This window comes from Suncus etruscus, chromosome 12 (genome assembly GCF_024139225.1).
Source record: "Suncus etruscus isolate mSunEtr1 chromosome 12, mSunEtr1.pri.cur, whole genome shotgun sequence".
Classification (NCBI taxonomy): domain Eukaryota; kingdom Metazoa; phylum Chordata; class Mammalia; order Eulipotyphla; family Soricidae; genus Suncus; species Suncus etruscus.
Window position 1 is genome coordinate 11,364,137 of NC_064859.1, and position 22,367 is coordinate 11,386,503.

The 22,367-nt window shown below is 39.0% G+C and overlaps 1 protein-coding gene across 1 annotated transcript in view; it reads right to left on the minus strand.

The window, feature by feature from the left end:
- SRBD1 (S1 RNA binding domain 1) overlaps positions 1–22,367 on the minus strand; it is a 184,923-nt gene that overhangs the window by 133,279 nt on the left and 29,277 nt on the right. The window contains exons 9-13 of the mRNA XM_049784339.1: positions 21,517–21,620; positions 15,130–15,237; positions 13,514–13,671; positions 10,633–10,723; positions 9,506–9,613 (exon numbers count right to left, since the gene is read on the minus strand). Of these exons, the coding sequence (XP_049640296.1) occupies positions 9,506–9,613; positions 10,633–10,723; positions 13,514–13,671; positions 15,130–15,237; positions 21,517–21,620 (569 nt within the window). The remainder of the gene's footprint in view (positions 1–9,505; positions 9,614–10,632; positions 10,724–13,513; positions 13,672–15,129; positions 15,238–21,516; positions 21,621–22,367) is intronic.

Sequence of the window (22,367 nt, forward strand, 5' to 3'; positions counted from 1 at the left end):
CCTAAGTCACAGACCAAAGTGGTGCACTGGAGTTAACACCCCCCCCCCAACTATTTCAAACGGCATAAAATGGACACGTATGTCTTTTCAACATGTTATGTGTGTTTTCTTTGACAGCTATAGCTCTTGCTGAATATTTTCTTATACAGTGACGATTTCCCCATTTTGTATCTTTTCTTCTCTTTGTGAACTGTTCAATAGGGAATTTGGTGAAAGAGTCCCTCGGTTTAATGCTTATGTTTGAACCAGGTCACGGATATTGTTGGACGTGTTTTTATACCCCCATATCACCGATAACGCCACATGGCTTTATTTCTTGTTTGCATAGGCACATTAAAACGGGAAATACTATACATACAAATAAGTTCTTATCTAATAGAGATGGGAACACACAAATCTTGTAGTGCAATGGAACCTTACACCCTGAACATTGACATAATGACCTGGCACAGGCCTCAGAAGAATGGGTAGTCTCCATTCACCCCTGATCAAGGGAACCCATCTATAAAACATCCAAGGTTGTCTATAACATCACCTGGAAGCAATCCTCTACCAGAGAAGACCCTATCGCTGCTCTGACATCGACCTACTCAAAACAGACTTCCCTTACCACTGAGAAGACTTAACAACGACCTGCTTACTTGACAGGGCTTTCTGCATTGCCCTTTAATTGTGAGGTGAAACTAGAGAATGCTCCACAGCAGCCTGACTTTAATGTAGGATATGCAGATTCCAGGATCTTTAATACAGAAACCTGATGCCAACAATAGAGACTGCGTGAAAAATAAAACTGTATTGGCACTACAGACAATGACTTGGATTGAACAAACTAGTTTGCTTGGAGCCTAGAGTTGGTCTTATGCCAGGAAACTTAAGGGGTAGGGTCTCCTTGTATTTAGGTCAAGGCTTTTCCTTTCCATGTCCCCCATATTTTGGTGGGCCTATGCAAACAATATTTGTCACTCTAACACCATTTTTACTGTGTTCCTTTGACTCTAAAACTTAAAAAAAAACCCACAAACTTTTGATGTTAACTTAAACTAATATGCATGTGCATGAAAATGTAAAAAAAATACTATGCCTTCAATGTTTAAGGAGTCAGATAAATTTCATGACTTTAGATTGCTTTGTGTACTGCTAAGAAATGTTATAATGTACTATAATCTGGGGAATTGTGGACAAAGTAATTGAACATGGGTTCTGTTTTATTTTTCTTAATGTTCTTTGACTGTAAGTTCAAAATTTAGGCGTCAGCAAGGTGATTTCTTCTGAGAACTCTGTTTATGGGTAATTGTCCTTCCACTGTAACTTTATCTTGTCCTCTTTCTTTGCATCATTGTTCTTATAATTAAAAATAAAAAATTTAAATAAAAAAACAAAAACAAACAAACAAACAAAAAAGAATAGAATAATGGGAGTGGAGGAAGTTAACCTTACAACTGCAAGACCACTAAGTAAGTATTCCAGGGTGGAATGGAGCTGCCTTAGAACTTAATTTAGATGAGGTACGGAGCTGTGGTTATTGTACAAAAGAGGAAATTTTGTGCTGGCATGAGTCTCTTCTGATGAGTCAAGGGGGTTGAAACTCCTGACACTTAACCATTATGTCCGTCAGTGAGGGAGGGAAGAACTTCCCCAGTAAGTTTTCTTCTAGTATCTTAGCCAATTCAGCTCAAACACACTCTTGATAAACACGGAGTGACTGAACAAATGAGTAGGTATATAAGTAAAGAAACAAGACTAAAGTTTAAAATGCTAATATGTTGGAGGCCAAAGCAATGACATGGCAGTAGGGTGTTTGCCTTGCACACAGCCAACCCCAGACGGACCCAGGTTCGATTCCCATATGGTCCCCAAAGCCTGCCAGGAGCTATTTCTGAGCACAGAGCTGGGAATAACCCCTGAGCGCCACCAGGTAACCCCCCCCCCAATGCTAATATGTTTAAAATGTTAAAATTTCAACATTTAAAATTAAAATGTAAACATGTAACATTTAAAACACCAAATTTAAAACAAAATTTAAATATTAAAATATTCAATAAAAATGTTAATAACGTTCTTTGGAGGCTAAAAATAATTTTAATTTCCCTCTTTGTGCCTTGCTACATTTTTCAAAATCTCTCTTTTGAGCATACTTTAAAAGAAAAAGGTACCGGAGTGATAGCATAGTGGTAGGGAGTTTGCTTTGCACACTGCCAACCCAGGAGAGACCCAGGTTCGATCCCCAGCATCCCATAAAGTTCCCTGAGCCTACCCTATCAGAAGCGATTTCTAAGCACACAGCCAGGTGTAAGCCCTGAGCACCAGTGGGTGTGACCAAAACAAAACAAAACAAAACCCAAGTAAATTAAAATGTTGGTGCACCGTGTCAAGTAAATTTTCAAATAGGTACATAGCATAATTTCAATGGGGGGAAGGGGACAGAATTCAAAATGTGAACTGAGATCATCTTATTTTCCCCTATGGTCTATGTCTTTGATATCTGAAAACATAAAATGTTAAAGCAAGTTAAAGGTAGAAAATCAACTAGTAAGCTTGTTTCCATCAATATGAAAGATTAGCTCTATGAAGAAACATTCCTGCTATAGCAATTAAAATCCTAAATATAATACCATCTCTTTTTTTTTTTTTTTTTTTTGCTGTGTAAAACAAAATAGTCTTTACCAAACTAAACTTATTTAGAAAGATGTGAGGTGGGAAGAAGGAAAGAAATGTGTATTCACACAAGAACACATGCTTGATGAACAAGCCAATACAATGCATCTTATTAAATGAATCAGGGAGCTGGCAAGGAAAAAGACTTAATAATAAAGTAAAGAATGGAAACAAATGGTTTTCTGCAGCTGACTTTTAACTAAGGGCATTAGCTAAACCTGTCAGTTTTAACTCTTTTTAACTTCATGGCCCCACCAAAGGAGTTTCACCAAACTAGAAGGCAAGAAGAAAAAGAACACAATAGATATTAACAAGAAAATTCCTCAAACTAGTACTAACTATATAAAGCTGATAAAATCAGTCAATATGACATAAAAAGCACAAATTATACTCCCCAAAGTTATAAACTAAATTTCATCCAAATTAAAAATGTGGGGGCAGGAGCGGTGGCGAGGTGGTAGGGCGTTTGCCTTGAATGCAGCTGATCTAGAACGAAGTAGGACAGACTACAGTTCAATCCCCCAGCGTCCCATATGGTCCCCCAAGCCAGGACTGATTTCTGAATGTATAACCAGGAGTAACCCCTGAGCATCACCAGGTATGGCCCAAAAAACCAAAACCCAAAAAAAAAAGTGTGCTTTTTAAAGAATCATGCTTTTAAAGTGAAAAGACAAGCTATACACCTCAAGAAACAGAGCATGTATGTGACCAAAAAAAATGTATATTCAGAATACAAAACACTATTATTCTATCTAAGAAAAGAAAAGAAAAGAAAAGCGATCTAATTTTTTTAAACAGAAATATTTGCTGTTATTTCTTCAAAAACATATGTGAAAAGCAAAGAAGAAAATGTTGGTGCTTAACAGCAGTAACTGTTGAAATTTAATCCTCCAGAGCACATGATTGCCACATTTAAAGACTGGCCAAGAAGGTGGATAAGGAGACAGGAAAAGTAGAAGTCTGAAAAAGTGCTAGTGGAAATGAAAAATGGTTAAAGTCCAACTATATTGGAAAAGTGTAGAAGTTTCTCAAGTTATAGACATTATCCGTCAATCATACAACATAATCACTCTGCTCCTGGTTATTTACCCGAGAGAAACTAAAGTGTAAGCAGGTCTCCATCAAGACTTGAGCAAAGATACATAAGCTTTAGTTCTAATATCACCAAACTGGCAACCATCCAAATGTGTATCCCAAAATGAATGACTACACTGATTAGTAGTTAGCCATCAAATTGAACACTACTCAGTAATAAAAAGAATAAATGATTGGTGTGCATAATGCATGAATTGGAGAATTTCAAAATAATTGCACTGAGTGGAAGAGGCTGGCAAATAATATATATACAATATGATTCTAATTACACACAAGTCTCAAAAATGTAAACTAATCTATAGCTATAGAAAGTAAATCAGAGATTGCCTGAGGGAGGTTGGGAAGAAAGAGAAGGGTGAATTCCAAAGGAACACAAGAAAGCGAAGAGTGTAGTAATGAGGGCTGAAGTGATAGCACAACACAAGGGCATTTGCCTTGTACATGGCTAACCCAGGATGGACGCAGGTTCAACCTCACGCATCGTATATAGTCCCCCAAGCCTGCCAAGAGTGATTTCTGCCAGGAGTAACCCCTAAGCACTGCCAGATATGGACCAATAAAAAAGAAGAGTGTAGTAATGAATGTGTTCTTCATTTTGATTGTAGCAATAATTTCATGGGAATATATGTCAAAACATATATAAGTGAAAGCCTTAAGTATGTGCTATTTATTATGTCAATTATTCTTTATCAAGCTACAAATCAACGAGAATTTAATCCAATGAGTAATCTGAACTAAAGAAAAAGGTTGAAGAAAACTATATCAAAACACTGGAAAAGAACCTGTGTTGGCAAAAATGTGGCAAAAAAAAAAGTTCCTCACTCACCATTGGTGGAAATGTCTGGTTCAGTCTTTATGGAAATTGGTATGATGACTTCTCAAAAAAAACTAAGACAAACTCCATTATGACCCACTGATCCCACTAGTTGTCGTCTCTTTCAGAAACTCAAAAACAATTCAAAACGGTGTATGCAGATCTATGTTCAGTGTGGAAATTAGTATAAGAGCCAATATGTAGAAACAACTAAAAAATCTAATGACAGATACAAAAAAGCTGGGCATAGATGTGTGTGTATATATATATATCTGTATATATACACACAGTGCATACTACTATATATGTATATACACACACACATACAGTGTATACTACTCTATGGAAACAGCATTCAGATTTAAAAAAAATGAAATGAGTGCCTATTAGTACCAAAGGTCTACAAGTCACTCTAGCACATACTTCCAATAACATATATAATACTGTAAAATTTCCATTTCACAAAATACTTCCACCTTTAAGCATATGTGACAAAACCTCAGCATACTTACACTCCACAAATTATCTGTTCAAGAGGTGTTAAAAATGCCAGGGAAAGCAAGATTTCAACTTAAATAGTTTGAAAATTTCAAAGTATTTGATATGAAAACATGGATTCATCATAAAGGCGAAATGAACAAGCAAATGAAAATAAAAACCAGTCACCTTTCTTAGTGCATTCGCCATAAATTCTGATTAAGTATGTGTTAACTTAAGAATTTCAAAATGACATAATGAAAAAAAATTCAAATAAACTCCACTTACATATATTGAAATAAACACTTCACTAATATGAGTTCAAATTAGAACTGCAAAGATGGTTTTACTGTAGAAGATCTATAGAATTCAGTACCTTAATAGATCAAAGAAAGGGGGGAGCACATGATTATAACAAAAATTCTAAAAAGCCTAAATGTTACATCTCATTCTTGATATTTTTAAGGCAATAAACTGGCTAGAGAGATAGTAAATTAAAAATAAATAAAAATCTATGTTCTTCAAAGGACATATCTTCTAAATGAATAGACAGCCCAGAGAAGTGGGGGAGAAAAACGTAAATTCAATATGGATATACCCACAATATAGAGAACTTCAATATTTAATAAAACAACAGAAGTATAAAATGAACAAAAGATTTAAAAAGATATGTCCAGAGGCTGGAGAGATAACACAGAGGTAAGGCGTTTGCCTTGTATGCAGAAGGACAGTGTTTTGAATCCCAGTGTTCCATATGGTCCCCTGAGCCTGCCAGGGGCAATTTCTGAGTGTAGAGCCAGGAGTGGCCCCTGAGCGCTGCCGGGTATGATCCAAAAACCAAAAGAAAAGAAAAAAAGAAAAAAAGATATGTCCAAAGAAGATACATAAAATGCTATGAGCAGGGTGTGGAGCAATAGTACAGCAGGTACTTGTCTTGCATGCAGCCAAGCAGGGTTTAACCATCCAGCACCCCAAATGACCTCTCATCCCTGCCAGGAAAAAGAACAGAACATCACTGGGTGTGACCCAGAAACAGAAAGAAAAGCAAAGAAAAATGCGATGAGCACATGAAAAAATGTTCAACACCCTCAGTCTTCAGGGTGTTGAAATGCAAATTGAAATCACCATGAGCTACTATCTCCAGTCCACTAGAAGGGCCATAATCAGATAGACAATAAACAACAAGTGCTAGTGAGAATGTGAGTAAATTAGAATGTTAATATACCACTGCTAAACAGAGAGTAAGATGATAGACACATTTAAGAAAAGTTTAGAAAAAACAGAAAACTATTTAGTGAGAATGTTTTAAAAAAAAAAACAAATTAGCATATCTACTCCTAGGCATTTGCACAGAGAAATAAAAATTTTATGCTCAACAGACTTTCACAAACATGCTCAGACGAGCATTATTTACAACAAAGAGTAAAAACAAACCAAATAAACAAACATCCATCAACTGGTAAATGAATAAAAGTGGAGTTTTATATGCCATTTGATAAAACGGCATGTTTTGACAATAGATGGATCTATAGAACAGCATTATTTAGCACTTAGGACTGACAGAGGGTATAATATGAGTAAGCCTTAAAAATATATGATTCCATTTTTGAAATGTCAAAAAGGGGGAGAAGGGTTGGAGAGATGGTGTAGAGTGCTTGCCAGTATGTAATTGAGGTTGGCTGGATGCCCAACATGTCCCCCAAACATCACCAAAAGAAATTCCTAAGAACCAAGCCTGGAGCAGCCCTTGAGCAGCATCAGATATGGTTCAAAAACTGCCTCTCAGCACATCAGTTATTTAATTCCAATGGATCAGAAGCAATAATAAGAACGAGAGAAATGATGAACAGAAGCAAATGATAAGAAAAGAGCTCAATCTGGTCTCCTCTTTGATTCTAGAGACCAGCCTTTGCCAGGTATAGGGTTTGGGGAGGCCCCATACCAGAGCCTTTCTCCCTAGCCTGAGGAGTGCTAGGAGGCTTGGCAGGCCCCCAGCCATCCTTGTCTTTTTTCCCTGACTCCAGGCCTTCCCTGGGTGCCAGCTCAGATGGCCAGAAATGGGTTCAGGTGGACTCTTAGTGGTCCTCAGGTTCCCCCCTCCCTCTGTACTCCAGGGGGGAGGTGCATGGGGAAGAGGGCGGGCAGACATCTGGCTTCCGGTTTCCTCTTTGATTCTAGAGACCAGCCTTTGCCAGGTATAGGGTTTGGGGAGGCCCCATACCAGAGCCTTTCTCCCTAGCCTGGGGAGTGCTGGGAGGTTTGGCAGGCCCCCAGCCATCCTTGTCTTTTTCCCCTGACTCCAGGCCTTCCCTGGGTGCCAGCTCAGATGGCCAGAAGTGGGTTCAGGCGAACTCTTAGTGGTCCTCAGGCTTCCCCCCTCCCTCTGTACTCCAGAGGGGAGGTACTTGGGGAGGAGGGCGGGCAGACATCTGGCTTCTGGTTTTCTCCTTGATTCTGGAGACCAGCTCTTGCCAGGTATATGGTTTTTCTCCCCTGGACTTCAGTCCTTCCCTGGGCGCTGGTCTAGGTGGACTCTATAGGGGTCAACAGGCTTTCTCCCTATCTCTCCCTACACTAATGGGAATGCGCTCTGGGAGGAGGGCGGGCCGTTCTAGCACTGGTTTATGTTGGGACAGTCAGTGGAAATTTTTTCTCCTTGTTTTCATATTGATAGTATTGCATGCATATATTCTATATATCCATAATATCCGTCTTGTATTGTGACCTTGATACTGCCCTACAAAGCTCATTTCTAATATTTTACTGCCTCAGTCCCAACTCTTACTTCCCCCCATCTTCCCATGTAGGTGCAGCTCATGACATGAAGCTCACCACATAGAGTGATAAGTGCAGTTAGAGAAATAACTACACTGAAAACTATCATAACAATGTGAATGAATGAGGGAAAAAGAAAGCCTGTCTCGAGTACAGGTGTGGGTGGGGTGGGGAGTGGGTAGATCTGGGAAATTGGTGGTGGGAATCCTGCACCGGTGAAGGGGGGTATTCTTTACATGACTGTAATCATACAACTACAATTATATTTGTAATCACGGTGTTTAAATAAAGATAATTAAAAAAAAAAAAAAAAAAGAAGAGAGCTCAAGTAGTTGAGTCATGTGAGAGTCCTAAGTTCAAGAGCCAGCTCATGTCCCCCTGAGTACCAATGTGGATAGCTCTGGAAGCCCCCAGCATGACCAGTGTCCCCACAGACCACCAGCCAGAACACTGAACACTGAACCTGGCTGGGTATAGCTCCTATTTTCAAAGAAAGAAACTGAAGAGATAATTCATGGGTGGGAGCACTGCTGGAAGTTCAGTAAGGGTCACAGCAAAAGATAAGAAGCAGCTACTAGTTAATGTTTCAGATGATTTGACTCTCTACAAAGGTACTCAAGATAGTTATTACCTAATGAATGTGAACATGTTAAAGAGAAGTCAGATAAAGTGCCTGAAATCAACTGAATCAGTTCTGTCAAGTCAGTGTATTGGGTATGTGAAAGCATGCCCAGGAATAAAGATAACCCACAATACTCCAAGGAAAACTTGAATATGAAGAGCCAGAGAAAACAAAACACACACACTAAAAAGCAAGGACTTTTCAATTTGGTGTTTCTACTGCTACACGAGCCCGTGATCCTCCAAGTTGTCTTTCCAACTTAGGGTTCCTGGGTCACCCTTTAGTTGTCTGACATCTTCATTCTTCTCCAGGTGCAAAAATACTCCACTAAATTCCAGGCACCACCTTTATTTGGCCTATCTAAAAGGATCCTGGAATTCTACCCAAGACAGACTTATGCTTCATTGGTTCTGTCAGTCACGTCATTATCAGCAAGCCATAGCTTCCTTCCAACAAGCAGTGGAAGAAGGGTCTAGGCTCTTGCCCCCAAGTATCAGCCATCGGTACTGCCTTCCCCACCTCCAATGACATCCATTAAGAGGAGATGCTGGAAAAGATTAAATAAGATTCTTGAACAAGTAAAGAGAAAGAGAAGAACCATGGTGCATAAAAGCAGAACTGAGATGATAAGCAGAGAAATTCAACCACAATAACCCACAACTATCAGAGTGGGCTGAAAAGACAAGAAAAAAAGAAACATCAGCCATGATTCAGGTTGTCCTACTGTGGCTCACAGCTGGGCAGCTGCTGATCTGCAGGCATGGACACTCTGGACGAGGCTGTTACCCAACAACAGCTTACTGCCATCGTCATTGTCTTCTTCAGAATCTATTCCAGCACTCACACAAATACAGATCAGAAAATCCCCAGATATCACACTAACCCTAACTTGCTGCTTCTTTGAGGGGTTTCAGGATGCTGAAACCTAAATTTCTCCAGTAGAACTTTATTTTCTCATTTAGGTGATTTTTGGGAAGAGAACAAAACATGTGCGGTAAAGAGAAGGAGAATTTGCCAGCAGCACAGAAATTCCTCACCTCTTCCAAGAAAGCATATAATGTCCTTACCAGTAAACAACATCCAGTGGTGCAAAGTAATTTTTCATTATCAGGTCAGCAAAGTAAGCTTCTGTCTTCCGGCAGGCAGTCCCGTTACCAATGACTACCGTGCTGCAGCTGAAAAGGGCAAACAAGGAGAAACCGAGTCAGTCAAGCAGGAGAAAATGCCCACAACCCATTGAGACTGAGACCCACTGCCCTGAAGCTCTAAGGTATCCAAATCACCTCCCTGCTGTTCCACAAGGAAGATTCAGGCTCATGTAGCTTTATAAAACACTCTGCACTATACAGGGAAGAATTATTTCACTGGAATCCAGCCTTAAGGACCATGAGCTTAACATTAGAAATGAATAACAGGGCCCGGAGAGATAGCACAGTGGCATTTGCCTTGCAAGCAGCCGATCCAGGACCAAAGGTGGTTGGTTCGAGTCCCAGTGTCCCATATGGTCCCCCGTGCCTGCCAGGAGCTATTTCTGAGCAGACAGCCAGGAATAACCCCTGAGCAAAGCCGGGTATGGCCCAAAAACAAAAAAGAAAAAAAGAAATGAATAACAAACACTGGCGCTTTCTACGTGATACTAAAAACATGGCATGGGCTGGAGTCCACACAAACCATGGTACATAAAAGCATACATAAAAGTCTACACAGCACAGTGGGTTGGGCATTTATAGTACAAGCCACCAACCTGGATTTGATTTCCTTTTAGTCCCCCAAGTACCACCACGAGTAAATCCTGAGCACAGAGCCAGGAGTGACCCCTAAACACTGAGGAGTGTTGGCCAAAATACAAAAATAAATACATAAGATAAAATAAAAACATTATGAAAGAACAATGGAACATCTTTTCAGATAATTTCTAATGACAAGTACCATCTCTGGTCTCCTATTCTGGGGCTGGGGGAAGAGTTCTCTGTTCCCAACAAAGAACATGGTGCACAAATTATCATAAGCGAAGCAGAGAGAGGGAGCAGACCCTTCGAAGGATCCAGATGCCAAGTGCTCCACCAACCATATGGCAAACATTCTTCCTCACCCTACCAAAGCCCTTGCCCTAATCCCTCCTCTGGACTACAGGCTACAAAAGATCTCTGCTTGGCTCAGCCACCAAAAGACACCAACGATGACTCCTGCATACTTGAAATTCAGCAGAAGACGCTTCATTCTCTCTGCCTCTTGAAAGCCTCGTCCACAATGCAAGTAAAACACATCAGTGTGAAGTATTTGACCTTAAAACAAAAGGACAAAATTAAGTCACTTCATAAAAAAATACAAACAAAACATACAGATGATTTGGTAATTAAGTTTTACTAATCTGGAGAACTGGTTTGTTTTCTAAAAATACAATCTGGTAGGCTAGAGAGATAGTGTAGCAGATAGGGTACTTGCCTGGCAAGTAGCTGATCTGGGTTCAATCTCCAGCGTCCATTAGGCACGCACTGACCCTGGTTCCATTCTCAGTACCATACAAAGTCCCCTAAGCACAGAGCGAGGAATAGCCTCTGAGCAACCCTTGCACGGGGCCCCAAAATCAACCTTCCCATCCAAAGAATCACCCCATAAGCAACACAAACACGTAAAGCATCAAATTCAAATGCTATCTCAATAGACTAATTAGCAAACAATCATTAAGAAATGGCGATGATATTCTCAATAGAATATTAAGATGATGGGATGACAAGGAGCAAAAAGAGGAACCGCAGCAAGAGGAACAAAACTGATACTATGAAGATTGAAACATGATTAGGGCTGGAGTGGGTAGCACAGCAGGCAGGTGTTGGCATTCGATTCTCTCAGCCCATGTTCCTCTAAGCCTACCAGGAATTGTTGCTTGGTGCAGAGCCAGGAGTAAGTTCTGAACATGGCTAGGTATGACCCCAAAACTCAAAACACCCTCCTCAAAAAAGACCATAAATGTAATTATGCAAAACTAAAGAAGAAAGATGTTAAGAGGCAATTAGAAGATAATTTTGATCCTATGTAGAATATGAAAACTAAAAGCAAACAGATTGACCAAAAATAACAAAAGAAATAACTCCTAGACTCAGTGAAAACTATTAAGGTTAACAGGTAAAAGGGGTCCGATGGGAAGAACAGTAGAAGAGGGTCCAGGGACAAAGCATTAGAAATCTCACAGAAGTGACAAAAGTGTGAAATTAAACCCCTGAGATTCCATAATACCATAAAACATTAGTTAAGTCGATGAAAAAGCAATGTTAAAAATAAATGGAAACATCAAAAACTTAATGAATAAAAACTGACATGATTAATGACTAGCTGATTCACATGGAAAGGAACAACAGCCTAGAGTTGTGGACATGGACAGCCCAATGGTAAAGTGGATGCCTGGAGTGCCTGATCCCTGGGTTCATCCTTAGCATGAACAAAAAACCCACCCAGCCTATGGGTATTTCCTGGGCGTGAGGAGGAAACTGCTTGTGGGGGAGAAAGGGGATAAGGAGAGTTAGAGAAGGGAGAAACAGCAGTAAGAAGGAGAGTTAGAGGAGTGAGAATCAACAAAGAGAATCAGCTAGGAGAGTCAGCAAAGGGGTCAGTCAGGAACAAAGCCTTAGGAGCAGCTGAAAGGGAGACAGAGGCAGAGAAGCGGCTGCTTGGAAAAGGCTAGCATAGAAGCCGTCTGAGGAAATGTACATGGCGGTTAGGACCGTGAAATAAAGCTGGCCAGCTCCTGGAACTTTATCTGACTGCTTTGGGAATTTTTCCCTGTGGCCTTCCGACCGCCAAACTTCAGGGGCTACAAGAGCTGGGCCAAGCTGAGTAGGGCCTCATCACCCTCCTTCCAACACACGTGGACTGTCTCTTTTTATATTAAAATAACACAAGCCAACAAAATCATCTTCCAAAGTTACAACCTAATGTTGAAAAATATATTTATTACAGAGTCCTGGATGAGGGTGAGATGGAGGGAAAGGACTTTCTCTGCAGGTCCGGGCCACACGCCTGCAAGACCCTCCAGCCTCCAGCCGTTGGTCTCAGGATGGCAGTGAGGAAATGATCCACAGGCAGTCAGGTTTCAGGAGACATCAACTTTATTAAAGCCGTAGCCGCCAAGTGTGGCCCCGAAGCTTTTTAAACCTTTTAAACCTGCCTCCATAAGTAGCCCTGCATTCAAACCTGTCTCTTCCAGCCACCACTCTTGCTGAATCCCCTCTCTCCTGCTGAATCTCCCCCCTCATCTAGCCTCCTGATGAACAAAACAGGAAGACAAAGACCCCTCCCAGAGGTGAGCAGATGTTAGGTCTGCCTCTAAAGGTGAGCAAAACAGGAAGTTGGGGGAGGGGAGTAACACCTAAGAGTTTGGGAGAAAATGACCCCAGAGGAAACACAAATACTCAGAAAGAAAAGAAGAGCAGAAGGAAAGATAGCCAGAAAAGGGAGAAATACTGATTTGACAAAACAATCAAAATGCTCTTGATATCTAAGATACCAAGAGTGGCCAAGAATGTGGCTCAGGAATAGAAAATATGCCTCCCCTGTGATCCCTGGCACTGCATACACATACAAATGAAGTGTATGTCTCTGTATGACGACCCCCTTTCTATCTGTTATCTATCTATCACAGTTTTCACTGAGTCTAGGAATTACCTCTTTTGTATTTTGGTACATCTGTTTGCTTTAGTTTTCCATATTCGACATAGGATCAAAATTATCCAGTGATTGCCCCTAATACCTTTCTTCCTTCATTTTGCAGAAACAGAAAATTTAAATCAACACACAATAAAATGTTGAGAGGAGGATAAAGAGCTAGTCAAACCTGAATTGAGTTAATCCTCATTATAGCCACTGTGAAAAAGGATTAGGTATAAATGGTGGAATATGTCAAAGATTTTGAGCAACTAGCAACACAAATATGAAGCTGGACTCATTCTCTGGTCTCTTCTCCCTCTAAGGTAAAATAAAATTCCCAGTCTTGAAAAACAGTTACAATTCCTCATAATTTATGTAAAAATTAGGGCTGATCAACAACTGCTCTATAAAAAGCTAAAAGATATACTTACTTGTTGGAGAAATTATAGCTATCTTGCAGCCATGCTTAAAACCAGGATCTACCCCCATTAAGGTGCGACCTGGAACAGGACTCGTTAAAAGGAGCTGACGAAGGTTCCGCCCAAACATCATCACTGACTCCTTCTCTGCATCAGATGTTAGTTTGGCTCTTTAAAAACAAAAAAATAAAGAAAAAGTATTTTGTTATTTTTTCATTCATCCCAATTTTCTTCCAGAAAAAGATCAAAATTCATTTTATAGTTATCCTTAATAGTATTTGTTATACTAAAGTAACAAAAAAAATCACTATGTGCAAAATTAGATTCCATTTTTATAATTACAGTAATAATACATAATACCACAAACTTCTCAAAATTAACAAGTCTGTTTATTTTCCTTCTCTATTTTCCTATGCCTTCTTTTCTACGTGTACAAAAATCTCTATCAAGATCTGTGTAGATGAGACAATGTATAAATATTTGAACATTAAGTGGCCAAACTAAATTGGCCGATTTAAAAATATAGAATTGGAGTGCTAGCACAGCAGGTAGAGCACTTGCCTTATATACACTAAGCCAGGTTCAATCCTCGGCATCCCATATAGTCCCTAAGCTCACCAGGAGTAATTCCTGAGTGCAGAGCCAGGAGCAACACCTGAGAGTTGCCATGTGTGGCCCAAAAAGCAAAATTCAATAAATAAACAGAAAATGACAGAGTGACAAATCACTCCATCATGAACAGCATTACAATTCTATATGCCACATAATCATCTTCCGTTCTTCTTTTTCCTAGATTTACTCCTTTGTCATTCTACAGTGAATGATTAAGTACAGATGCTGACAATCACTAAGAGCCACATTTGATGTAAACAACAACCAAATTTTAACCAGACAAATTCATAATGCCTAATCTTAATTTTTTTTTTTTCATTTTGGGGTCACATCCAGCAGCACTCAGAGGTTACTCCTGGCTTTACACTCAGAAGTAGCTCCAGGCAGGCCCGGGGGACCATGTGGGTTGCCGGGATTTGAATCAGGGTCCGTTCTGTGTTGGCCATATGCAAGGCAAATGCCTTACCATTGTGTTATCACTCCGGCCTCCTAATCTTAAACATTTTGCTAGGATAAAAATATCTGTAAGGTACAAATAAAAATGTCTACAAGTGACTTGAAAACTAAACTTTATACTACTCTTCTACTTAACAAAAATTAAATAAAATATCATCTCTAAGGGCCAGAGAGATGGTACAGTGATAAGATGCTTGCCTTATGTGTGCTTCTGACTTCCTTGCCCACTTTTTGGCTTTTTAACGTCTAAAAACTGTCTTCAACTAATATCCCACTAACTTTTCAGTTTGCTTCTCTCAAGTCAGATCTTCCATAAATGAAACCATTTGTTTGGGCTGGTCATGAAATGGCAAGACTGGTATGACAGAACTGGAAGGGGGACACTTCATGTGGTCAAGATCTGAAAAGCTTATCATAAAAAAGCTGTTTTATGAACTACAGATGTCATTACTTCTCTAGAATAAATCTAAGCTTAAGTTTCAGGCTGTGATTCTGACTCAGTTCTATTGAATACTTAATGGGATTAACCATTTATTTCATGTTTTAACCGACATGCATACCTGAACTCTCTACAGAGAAGAGGACAAATAAGGCGTTTAAAAGAATCATCCAGCGAATCACGTAAAATCTTCATTAACTCAGGCCGTGCAAAGCCACGTGGTCTCCACCTACAGGAAAATCCAATTAAAACTCACACAACAATGGTCATGAAAAGACATTTAGGAGAGGGGAAAGAAAGTGAAAAAGAAAAGGGGTAAAATCTTGAGGGAAGACAAAGCAACAGTCTGTGAGATGAGCCAGCAATGTCTGAAAATATGACACTCAAGTTCTTACTTTTTAAACTTGGTAAAACATTTTGGGGCCAGAGTGATAGCACAGTGGTAGGGCATTTGCCTTGCATACAGCTAACCTGAGACGGACCCGGGGTTCGATCCCCAGTATTCCATATGGTTTCCCAAGCCTGCCAGGAGTGATTTTTTTAGTGCAGAGCCAGGAATAACAACTCATGAGCACTGCCGTGTGGGCCTCCCCCACAAAAAAAAACTTGATAAACATGGCCATGTGTAAACTGGGAGTGTAAACTGAATATTTCCTAGTCTAGGAAGAGCCTCCAAAGCATTTCAAAAATTATCAACTTCCTAAATTAAGATATAAGCAAGTTACCCCTCCAAAAGAACTATTAAAGCACTGCTATGAACTAAACTATGCCTGAAATAACCTGTATTTTTTGATCTCCCAATATCCAGTACTGTAAGAAAAATAATATGATTTGCTATAACACAGGAGCACAGTGGAGCACTATATCTTTATTTCCTTATGTTTTATCTCACTGATATAAAGGAGAAACTATTTTTACCATTGCCCCTGATCACTCTTGAATAAAACACAAACCACTCTAGGCTGCACTGTTTTACCCAGCAACTGATCTGCAGACTTACTAATGAATATACATGTTATATGGCACCCAACGGTCAGTGGATAAGGAAAAGTCAAGGTAAAAATGGGCAGATGTAGTACTAGATCTCTTTTGTATTTTCATCCATTTATAGCATCTCACTGTCTTGTCCTTTAGTGGCTCTTAAATAGAAGCCATTAATAAAATACAACTGAATAAGAAATAACAATTTCTAATAAATCATTAATATACTCAAGGGATACTGTCAACTATCTCAAGTAGAAAATTAAATTCTAAAGGTAAAATTAGCATTTCTGGGGCCGGCGAGGTGGTGCTAGAGGTAAGGTGTCTGCCTTGCAAGTGCTAGCCAAGGAAAGATCATGACCACGGTTCGATCCCCTGGCGTCCCATATGGTCCCCCCAAGCCTGGGGCAATTTCTGAGTGCTTAGCCAGGAATAACCCCTGAGCATCAAATGGGTGTGGCCCGAAAAACCAAAAAGAAAAAATAATAAGCATTTCTAATGCAATAACCAGAGGTTACGAAATAGCAACTAAATTAATTTCTTACGTAGATGAATATTATTTTGAACAGAATACTATTTTGTATTTTAACCCAAAATAAAGTGCTTTTAGGCAGAACATAATTGTTTTCTTCCTCTTATTACATTGTGACAGTAATTACATGGTAAGACAGTTGAAAGCTACTGATCTGAGCCTATAAGAGTCTCACTTCAACATATTTTTTTTTTTGTGTGTGGTTTTTGGGTCACACCCGGCAGTGCTCAGGGGTTATTCCTGGCTTCACGCTCAGAAATTGCTCCTGGCAGGCACGGGGGACCATATGGGACACCGGGATTCGAACTGATGACCTCCTGCATGAAAGGCAAACACCTTACCTCCATGCCATCTCTCCGGCCCCTCTTCAACATATTTTTAAACATAATTTTAAAACATAATTTCAAACATAATTTTAAACTAATTTTAAACTAAATGCTATACTACAGAGAGGCCTTCCAAGCTAGTAATGTGGAGAAAAGGTTAAGAACTGCTATTCTCATCTGAAATAAACTTTTAACCAGAAAAGGCATCAAGGGGCAAAGACTGATACACATATTGATTTTAAGAGGTCAATTCAGTGAGGAAATACATTTCTGGGTCTCCACACAGGAAATACAGGGCATTATCAGCCAACAGCTCTGTGGGCATTTCCAAATGACAAGCGTCTGCAAAGAATTAACAAAGAGAAACAGGGAGAGGAGAGGTGCAGGGAAAATGGTGGCCTGAAACGTCACCCACACCCTTTGACTTTCCGTGGGCAAGAAGTCTGTTCAGTACAAGCAGGTCTGGGCTTCACTAGCTGCAGTGCTGTGGCAAAAGAAGCATCAAGCCAGCACTCCAGATTGGGGGGGAAACTACCACAGGAGGTGCCACAGGTGAAAGCAAAACCCACATTCTCCCTCCAAAGTGGTTCTGGGTGCTGGCAGTTTCACCTACTCTCCGAATGATTTGATTCAAGAAAATAGGGAAAGTAGGAATGAGTATACCAGATGCATCCAGATGCACTAGAACCCACATAAGGATGCAGTCAAAGATGATTTGTGCTGCAATGTCTAGGACACGGCTAGGTATCAGAAACAGCAGCCTGGGCTCTGGTTAGCTCGACTGAGCACAGGACTTAGAGAGCTGCTACTCAAACCAGCATAAGTGACAGCCAACTGACTGTGGGGCAACAGTGGCAGCCGGATATGGTGGCACACTTACTGCATACAATGATTTATGTGGGTTGCGAATGTGCCTTCTACATGTCTACTTGCAAAAGTCTAGGCAGAAAGCTGGTATGGCGTTGGCCTAGCATAAGGCTGGCTCATGGTTCAATCTCTGGCACCACAAATGGTCTTTCACTAAGGTTCGCCTCTAGTGAATCCTATAGCCAGAATAGCTCCTAAGCGCCACCAGAATACAAAAACAAAAACAAACAAAACAAAAACAAAAACAAAAACAAAAAAAAAACCTAAATAAATGTTTAAAATTTAAAGGAAAGCAATATGAGATAGACATTATATAATTACATAATGTAAGGAGTCTAAACAGCAAGATCTAACATTTATTAACATATATGTACCAAAGGAGAATCAATAGGCCTGAAGAAAGATATTGAAAGCAATATAGTAGTAAGTGGGGGGCTTAACACTCACTTCTCATCATTGAATGATCAATTAAACAAAAAATAAAGAAAGAAAACAGCCTTAAGAAATAACTGTAAGAGCCTAGCTTAATGGGCATGTAAAGGGCTCTCCAGTCTCTAAAACCTGCAGTACACATGGGTCCAAACAAGTTTCCATAAAGCCAAAAAGATAGACATCAAATGAAGCATTTCCTCAGACTACAATGCTTTCAAAGTGGGAATGAATCACAAAAAGAAAGTCAAGAAAAATGGAAACACATGGAAACTAAACAACATACTACTAAACAACCATAGGGTCAGAAAGATCAAAGAAGAAATAAAAAGAGTCCTAAAAACAAACAAGAACTCAAGAAGAACATAAGGACATAGTAAAATCTGTACTGAAGGAATTTCATAGAATTACAGGCATTCAAAGAACAAGACTTAAGTGTTCTAACATCACATCTCAAGAAACTAGAAAAAGAACAAAGGAAATACAAAGGAAGTAAGAGGGATAAAATTAAAATTAGAGTGGAAATCAACAATTTAGAAATCAATATAAAAGATCAATTAAGCCAAATGCTGGGTTTTTGAAAAAATAAATAAGATCAACAAACCCTTAACTACTCAGAAAGGGGGAGAGAGAAAACTAATGAGTCAAATCAGAAATGAAAGAGAAATTAGATCAGGCACAAGAGAAATATAAAAATCCATACGAGATTATTATGAACAACTTTATACTAAGAAATTACAGAACCCAGGAAAAATGGACAAATTATTAGAATCCTGTAACTTCCCAATGCTGAATCAGAGGACATCGAAAAACCTGAGCATATATAATTGCCAGAAAAAACTGCCAGACTTATTAAAAATTTCCTCCAAGCAAAAGTCTTGGACCACGTGGGTTTATTAATAAGTTGTCCCAAACTGTCCAAAAGTACCTACTACTTACCCTTCTCAAGTTCTTCCAGAAAAGGCAAAGAAGCAAAAACTCTTTCAGATACTTTTTACTAGAAGGATATCAATATTACCAAAAGCAGACACCGTTCTAAACAGAAAATGACAAAACATTTATTTCCCTAATGAAGATAGAAATAAAGATCTTAACAAAATGTTAACAAACCAAATTAAACAATAACATAATAACAATAACAAAAACATCGCATGAGCCAATAGATGCACAAGTAAACTAAGTAAGTGATGTTCCAGTTAAGAGAAAAATCATACGCTCATGTCAACAGATGTAGATCTGGAAAATGCTTGACAAAATTCAACACCTATTTTAATTAGAATAAATGTATTTCTAACTGAAAGCATTATACAGATCTGATGCAATTCCCATCAAAATTTCCAAAGACATAGAACAAATACTTCTGAAATGTATATGGAACATAAAATTCCCAGACTAGCTATTACACTCCTGAGAAAAGAGACAGGAGGCATTGCCTTCTTTAATCTTCAAAATAATGTATTACTAGAATAAAAATGGACTTGCAGACCAAAGACTTAAATTTGAGAGCCCAGAAAGTATCATTCCTCAGATGTATGAACAGATAATTTATAACAAAGTGGCTAAGAGCATTAACTAGAGCAAGAAAACCTCTTCAATAAATGATTTTTAAAAAACTTGTTAGTCACATGTGAAGAAGTGAAACTGGACACCTAAAATGTTAATTCAAGAAGCCAGCAAGAGAGTACAGGAGCTATGGGGCTAGTCTTGCAAGTGGCTAACCCTAGCTTGAGCCCCAAAATCACATATAGTTCTTTGAGCACTTTCAGGAGTGAACTCTAAACACAAGAAGCAGGACACTACTGGGTCTGACCCAAAATAACCCAAACAAGTTAACACAAAATAATATGAGATCCAAGTAAATAAAATAAAAATAAATATAGAAAATAAATGCAGAATTCTCCAAATTGCTGATTTCAGAAATGTCTTCAAATATGTGACCCCACTGCAAATAAGTAAATGAATAGCAAAAACAAACTACAAGGTTTCTGCACTGCAGAAAAAAAACTTGGAATCAAGTACAAAAGATACCCTGTTAATTGGGAGGAAATATATGCACACAATACATTAGCAAACAAAGACAAATATCCAAGACATATAAAACACAAAACTCAGCAACAAAAAACAAGTAACTAAATTAAACTAAATTAAAAAAATGAGGAGAGAAATTAAACAAACATTGCCTGTCAATATCGACAGTTTACCGAATAATTGCCATAAAAATCGCATCAGTAAGAAAAAAATCGCATTAAACATTCGTATACCCAAGTAGTTCTGTTCACGGTATGCAAATGTTTAATGCGATTTTTTTTCTTACTAATGTGATTTTTATTGCGAGTATTTGGTAAGCGAAATCCCTTATGTGGCCCTGCCTCACCCCAACTTTGCCTCCTGCGGCCCCCAGGTAAACTGAGTTTGAGACCCCTGACGTAAAATGGTATGACTCTGCCACTGAAAAAGATGAGCTTGTGCTTTCTGTGATAAAATGGATGATGTGTAGTGAGTGAAGTAATGAAGCAAAAGACAACTGCCAGGTAGTTTATATTTTTAATCTGTAGAATATGAATTTTAAAGCGACCAAACTACCAATCACAATGAAATTCACTCCTAGATTAGGTGAAAACGAGGGTGTTTCCCAGAGGGAATTGGGTGATGGTGGAAGGAATGGGGAGGACGATCTCAGAACTTTGGAGCTGGCTGTGTTGTAGTCACTCATTCAGACCTGGAAAGCTAGATGTCTAAAGTGTGTAGTATTGCAAAGCAATAATAAATTACTTTAAAAAATAAAAAGGATGCTTTCAAGATGTTTTTGGAGTGAGTATTGGCTCCCTCCTTACACTACCTCCTCCTTCAGCATTCTCATACTTCCAAAAGTCCTGGCAGCCAAAACCACACATCACAAAAGCTATAGTATTAGCAATAGTGCTTGGAATTCCTGAACAATTCCAATTTTTTAATACTGTCATCCATGTAGGAACACACCAATTTAGACAACAATGTATACACCTTTTGTTCAGAAACAAAAGAAATGATCAGCTAGCAACAAGAGCTCCCTAAATCTCCTGACAATGACTTAACAACCTCATTACGAGATACCATAATTTTCACAAATTTTCTTGTCACTGTCTTTTTTTTTTTGAATAACTTCATTCCTAATTACCTAGAAACAAATGCATTATAGTCAACTATGTCAAGTATGGAATATATAGTCTTCAAATAAAGTAATTCAATAAATAAAAATAAAAGGGGTGATAAACCCATGATATGTATGTTTGTTTGCAGATTCTAATCATCTTTCCATGTCACCATAGGAGTTGTCAATATGGTACTTTAGGAGAAAAAGATAGGAAGGCTGGTAAAAAGTCTCTCCACGCACCTATTCTGAAGACACCATCTACAGAACTCATGCTTTATGCCGTCAGGAATGTTGACCTTAACAGTCAGGATCTTCAAATTTTCTCCACGGTTCATGGCAAGAATCTGAGTATAAAAATATAGGCCAAAGATTGGTGATCCAGAAAAATCATATAAATGATCAATAAATTGACTTTTAAAATCCATTTCATTACCAGCATTAAAGTAAAGCATAACATTTTAATAGTTTCTCAAGCTTCTGAATGCAGGTAAAAGTCTGATATTTATAGATGACTTTGGTGACCTAAAATTACATTTCTCATTTTATTTACTAAACGTTTTGGTCATCTGGATTTAGAGAAATATGCAGTTTAGACTTGCTAAGGTAAATACAAGCATGTGAAATTGTCACTGGAAACCTTAATAACTACTCACGTCATCTCATTTAATTTTCAGAACCACCACTATCATCTTCATTTTTTTTCTTTTTGTGTTTTTTTTTTTTTGGGGGGGGGGGGAATTATCACACCCGGCAGTGCTCAGGGGTTATTCCTGGCTCCACGCTCAGAAATTCTCCTGGCAGGCACGGGGGACCCTATGGGACGCCAAAATTCAAGCAAATCCAACACCTCCATGCTATCTCTCCGGCCCCTATCATCTTCATTTTATATAAAACTTTATTGGCCCTCCCAAGGAGTGCTCAGGAGACATGAGGGCACAACAAGGGATTCTCAACCAACTGGGCTGTGGGTTCAACAAAGGGGTCGATGTGAAACAGCTTGGGTTACTGCTGATGAAGATACCTGGGTCATCACAATACTAGGGGTCTCCAGTGCCTCCCCCACAGTTGTCAGCGGTCTCCAAGGTTGGACC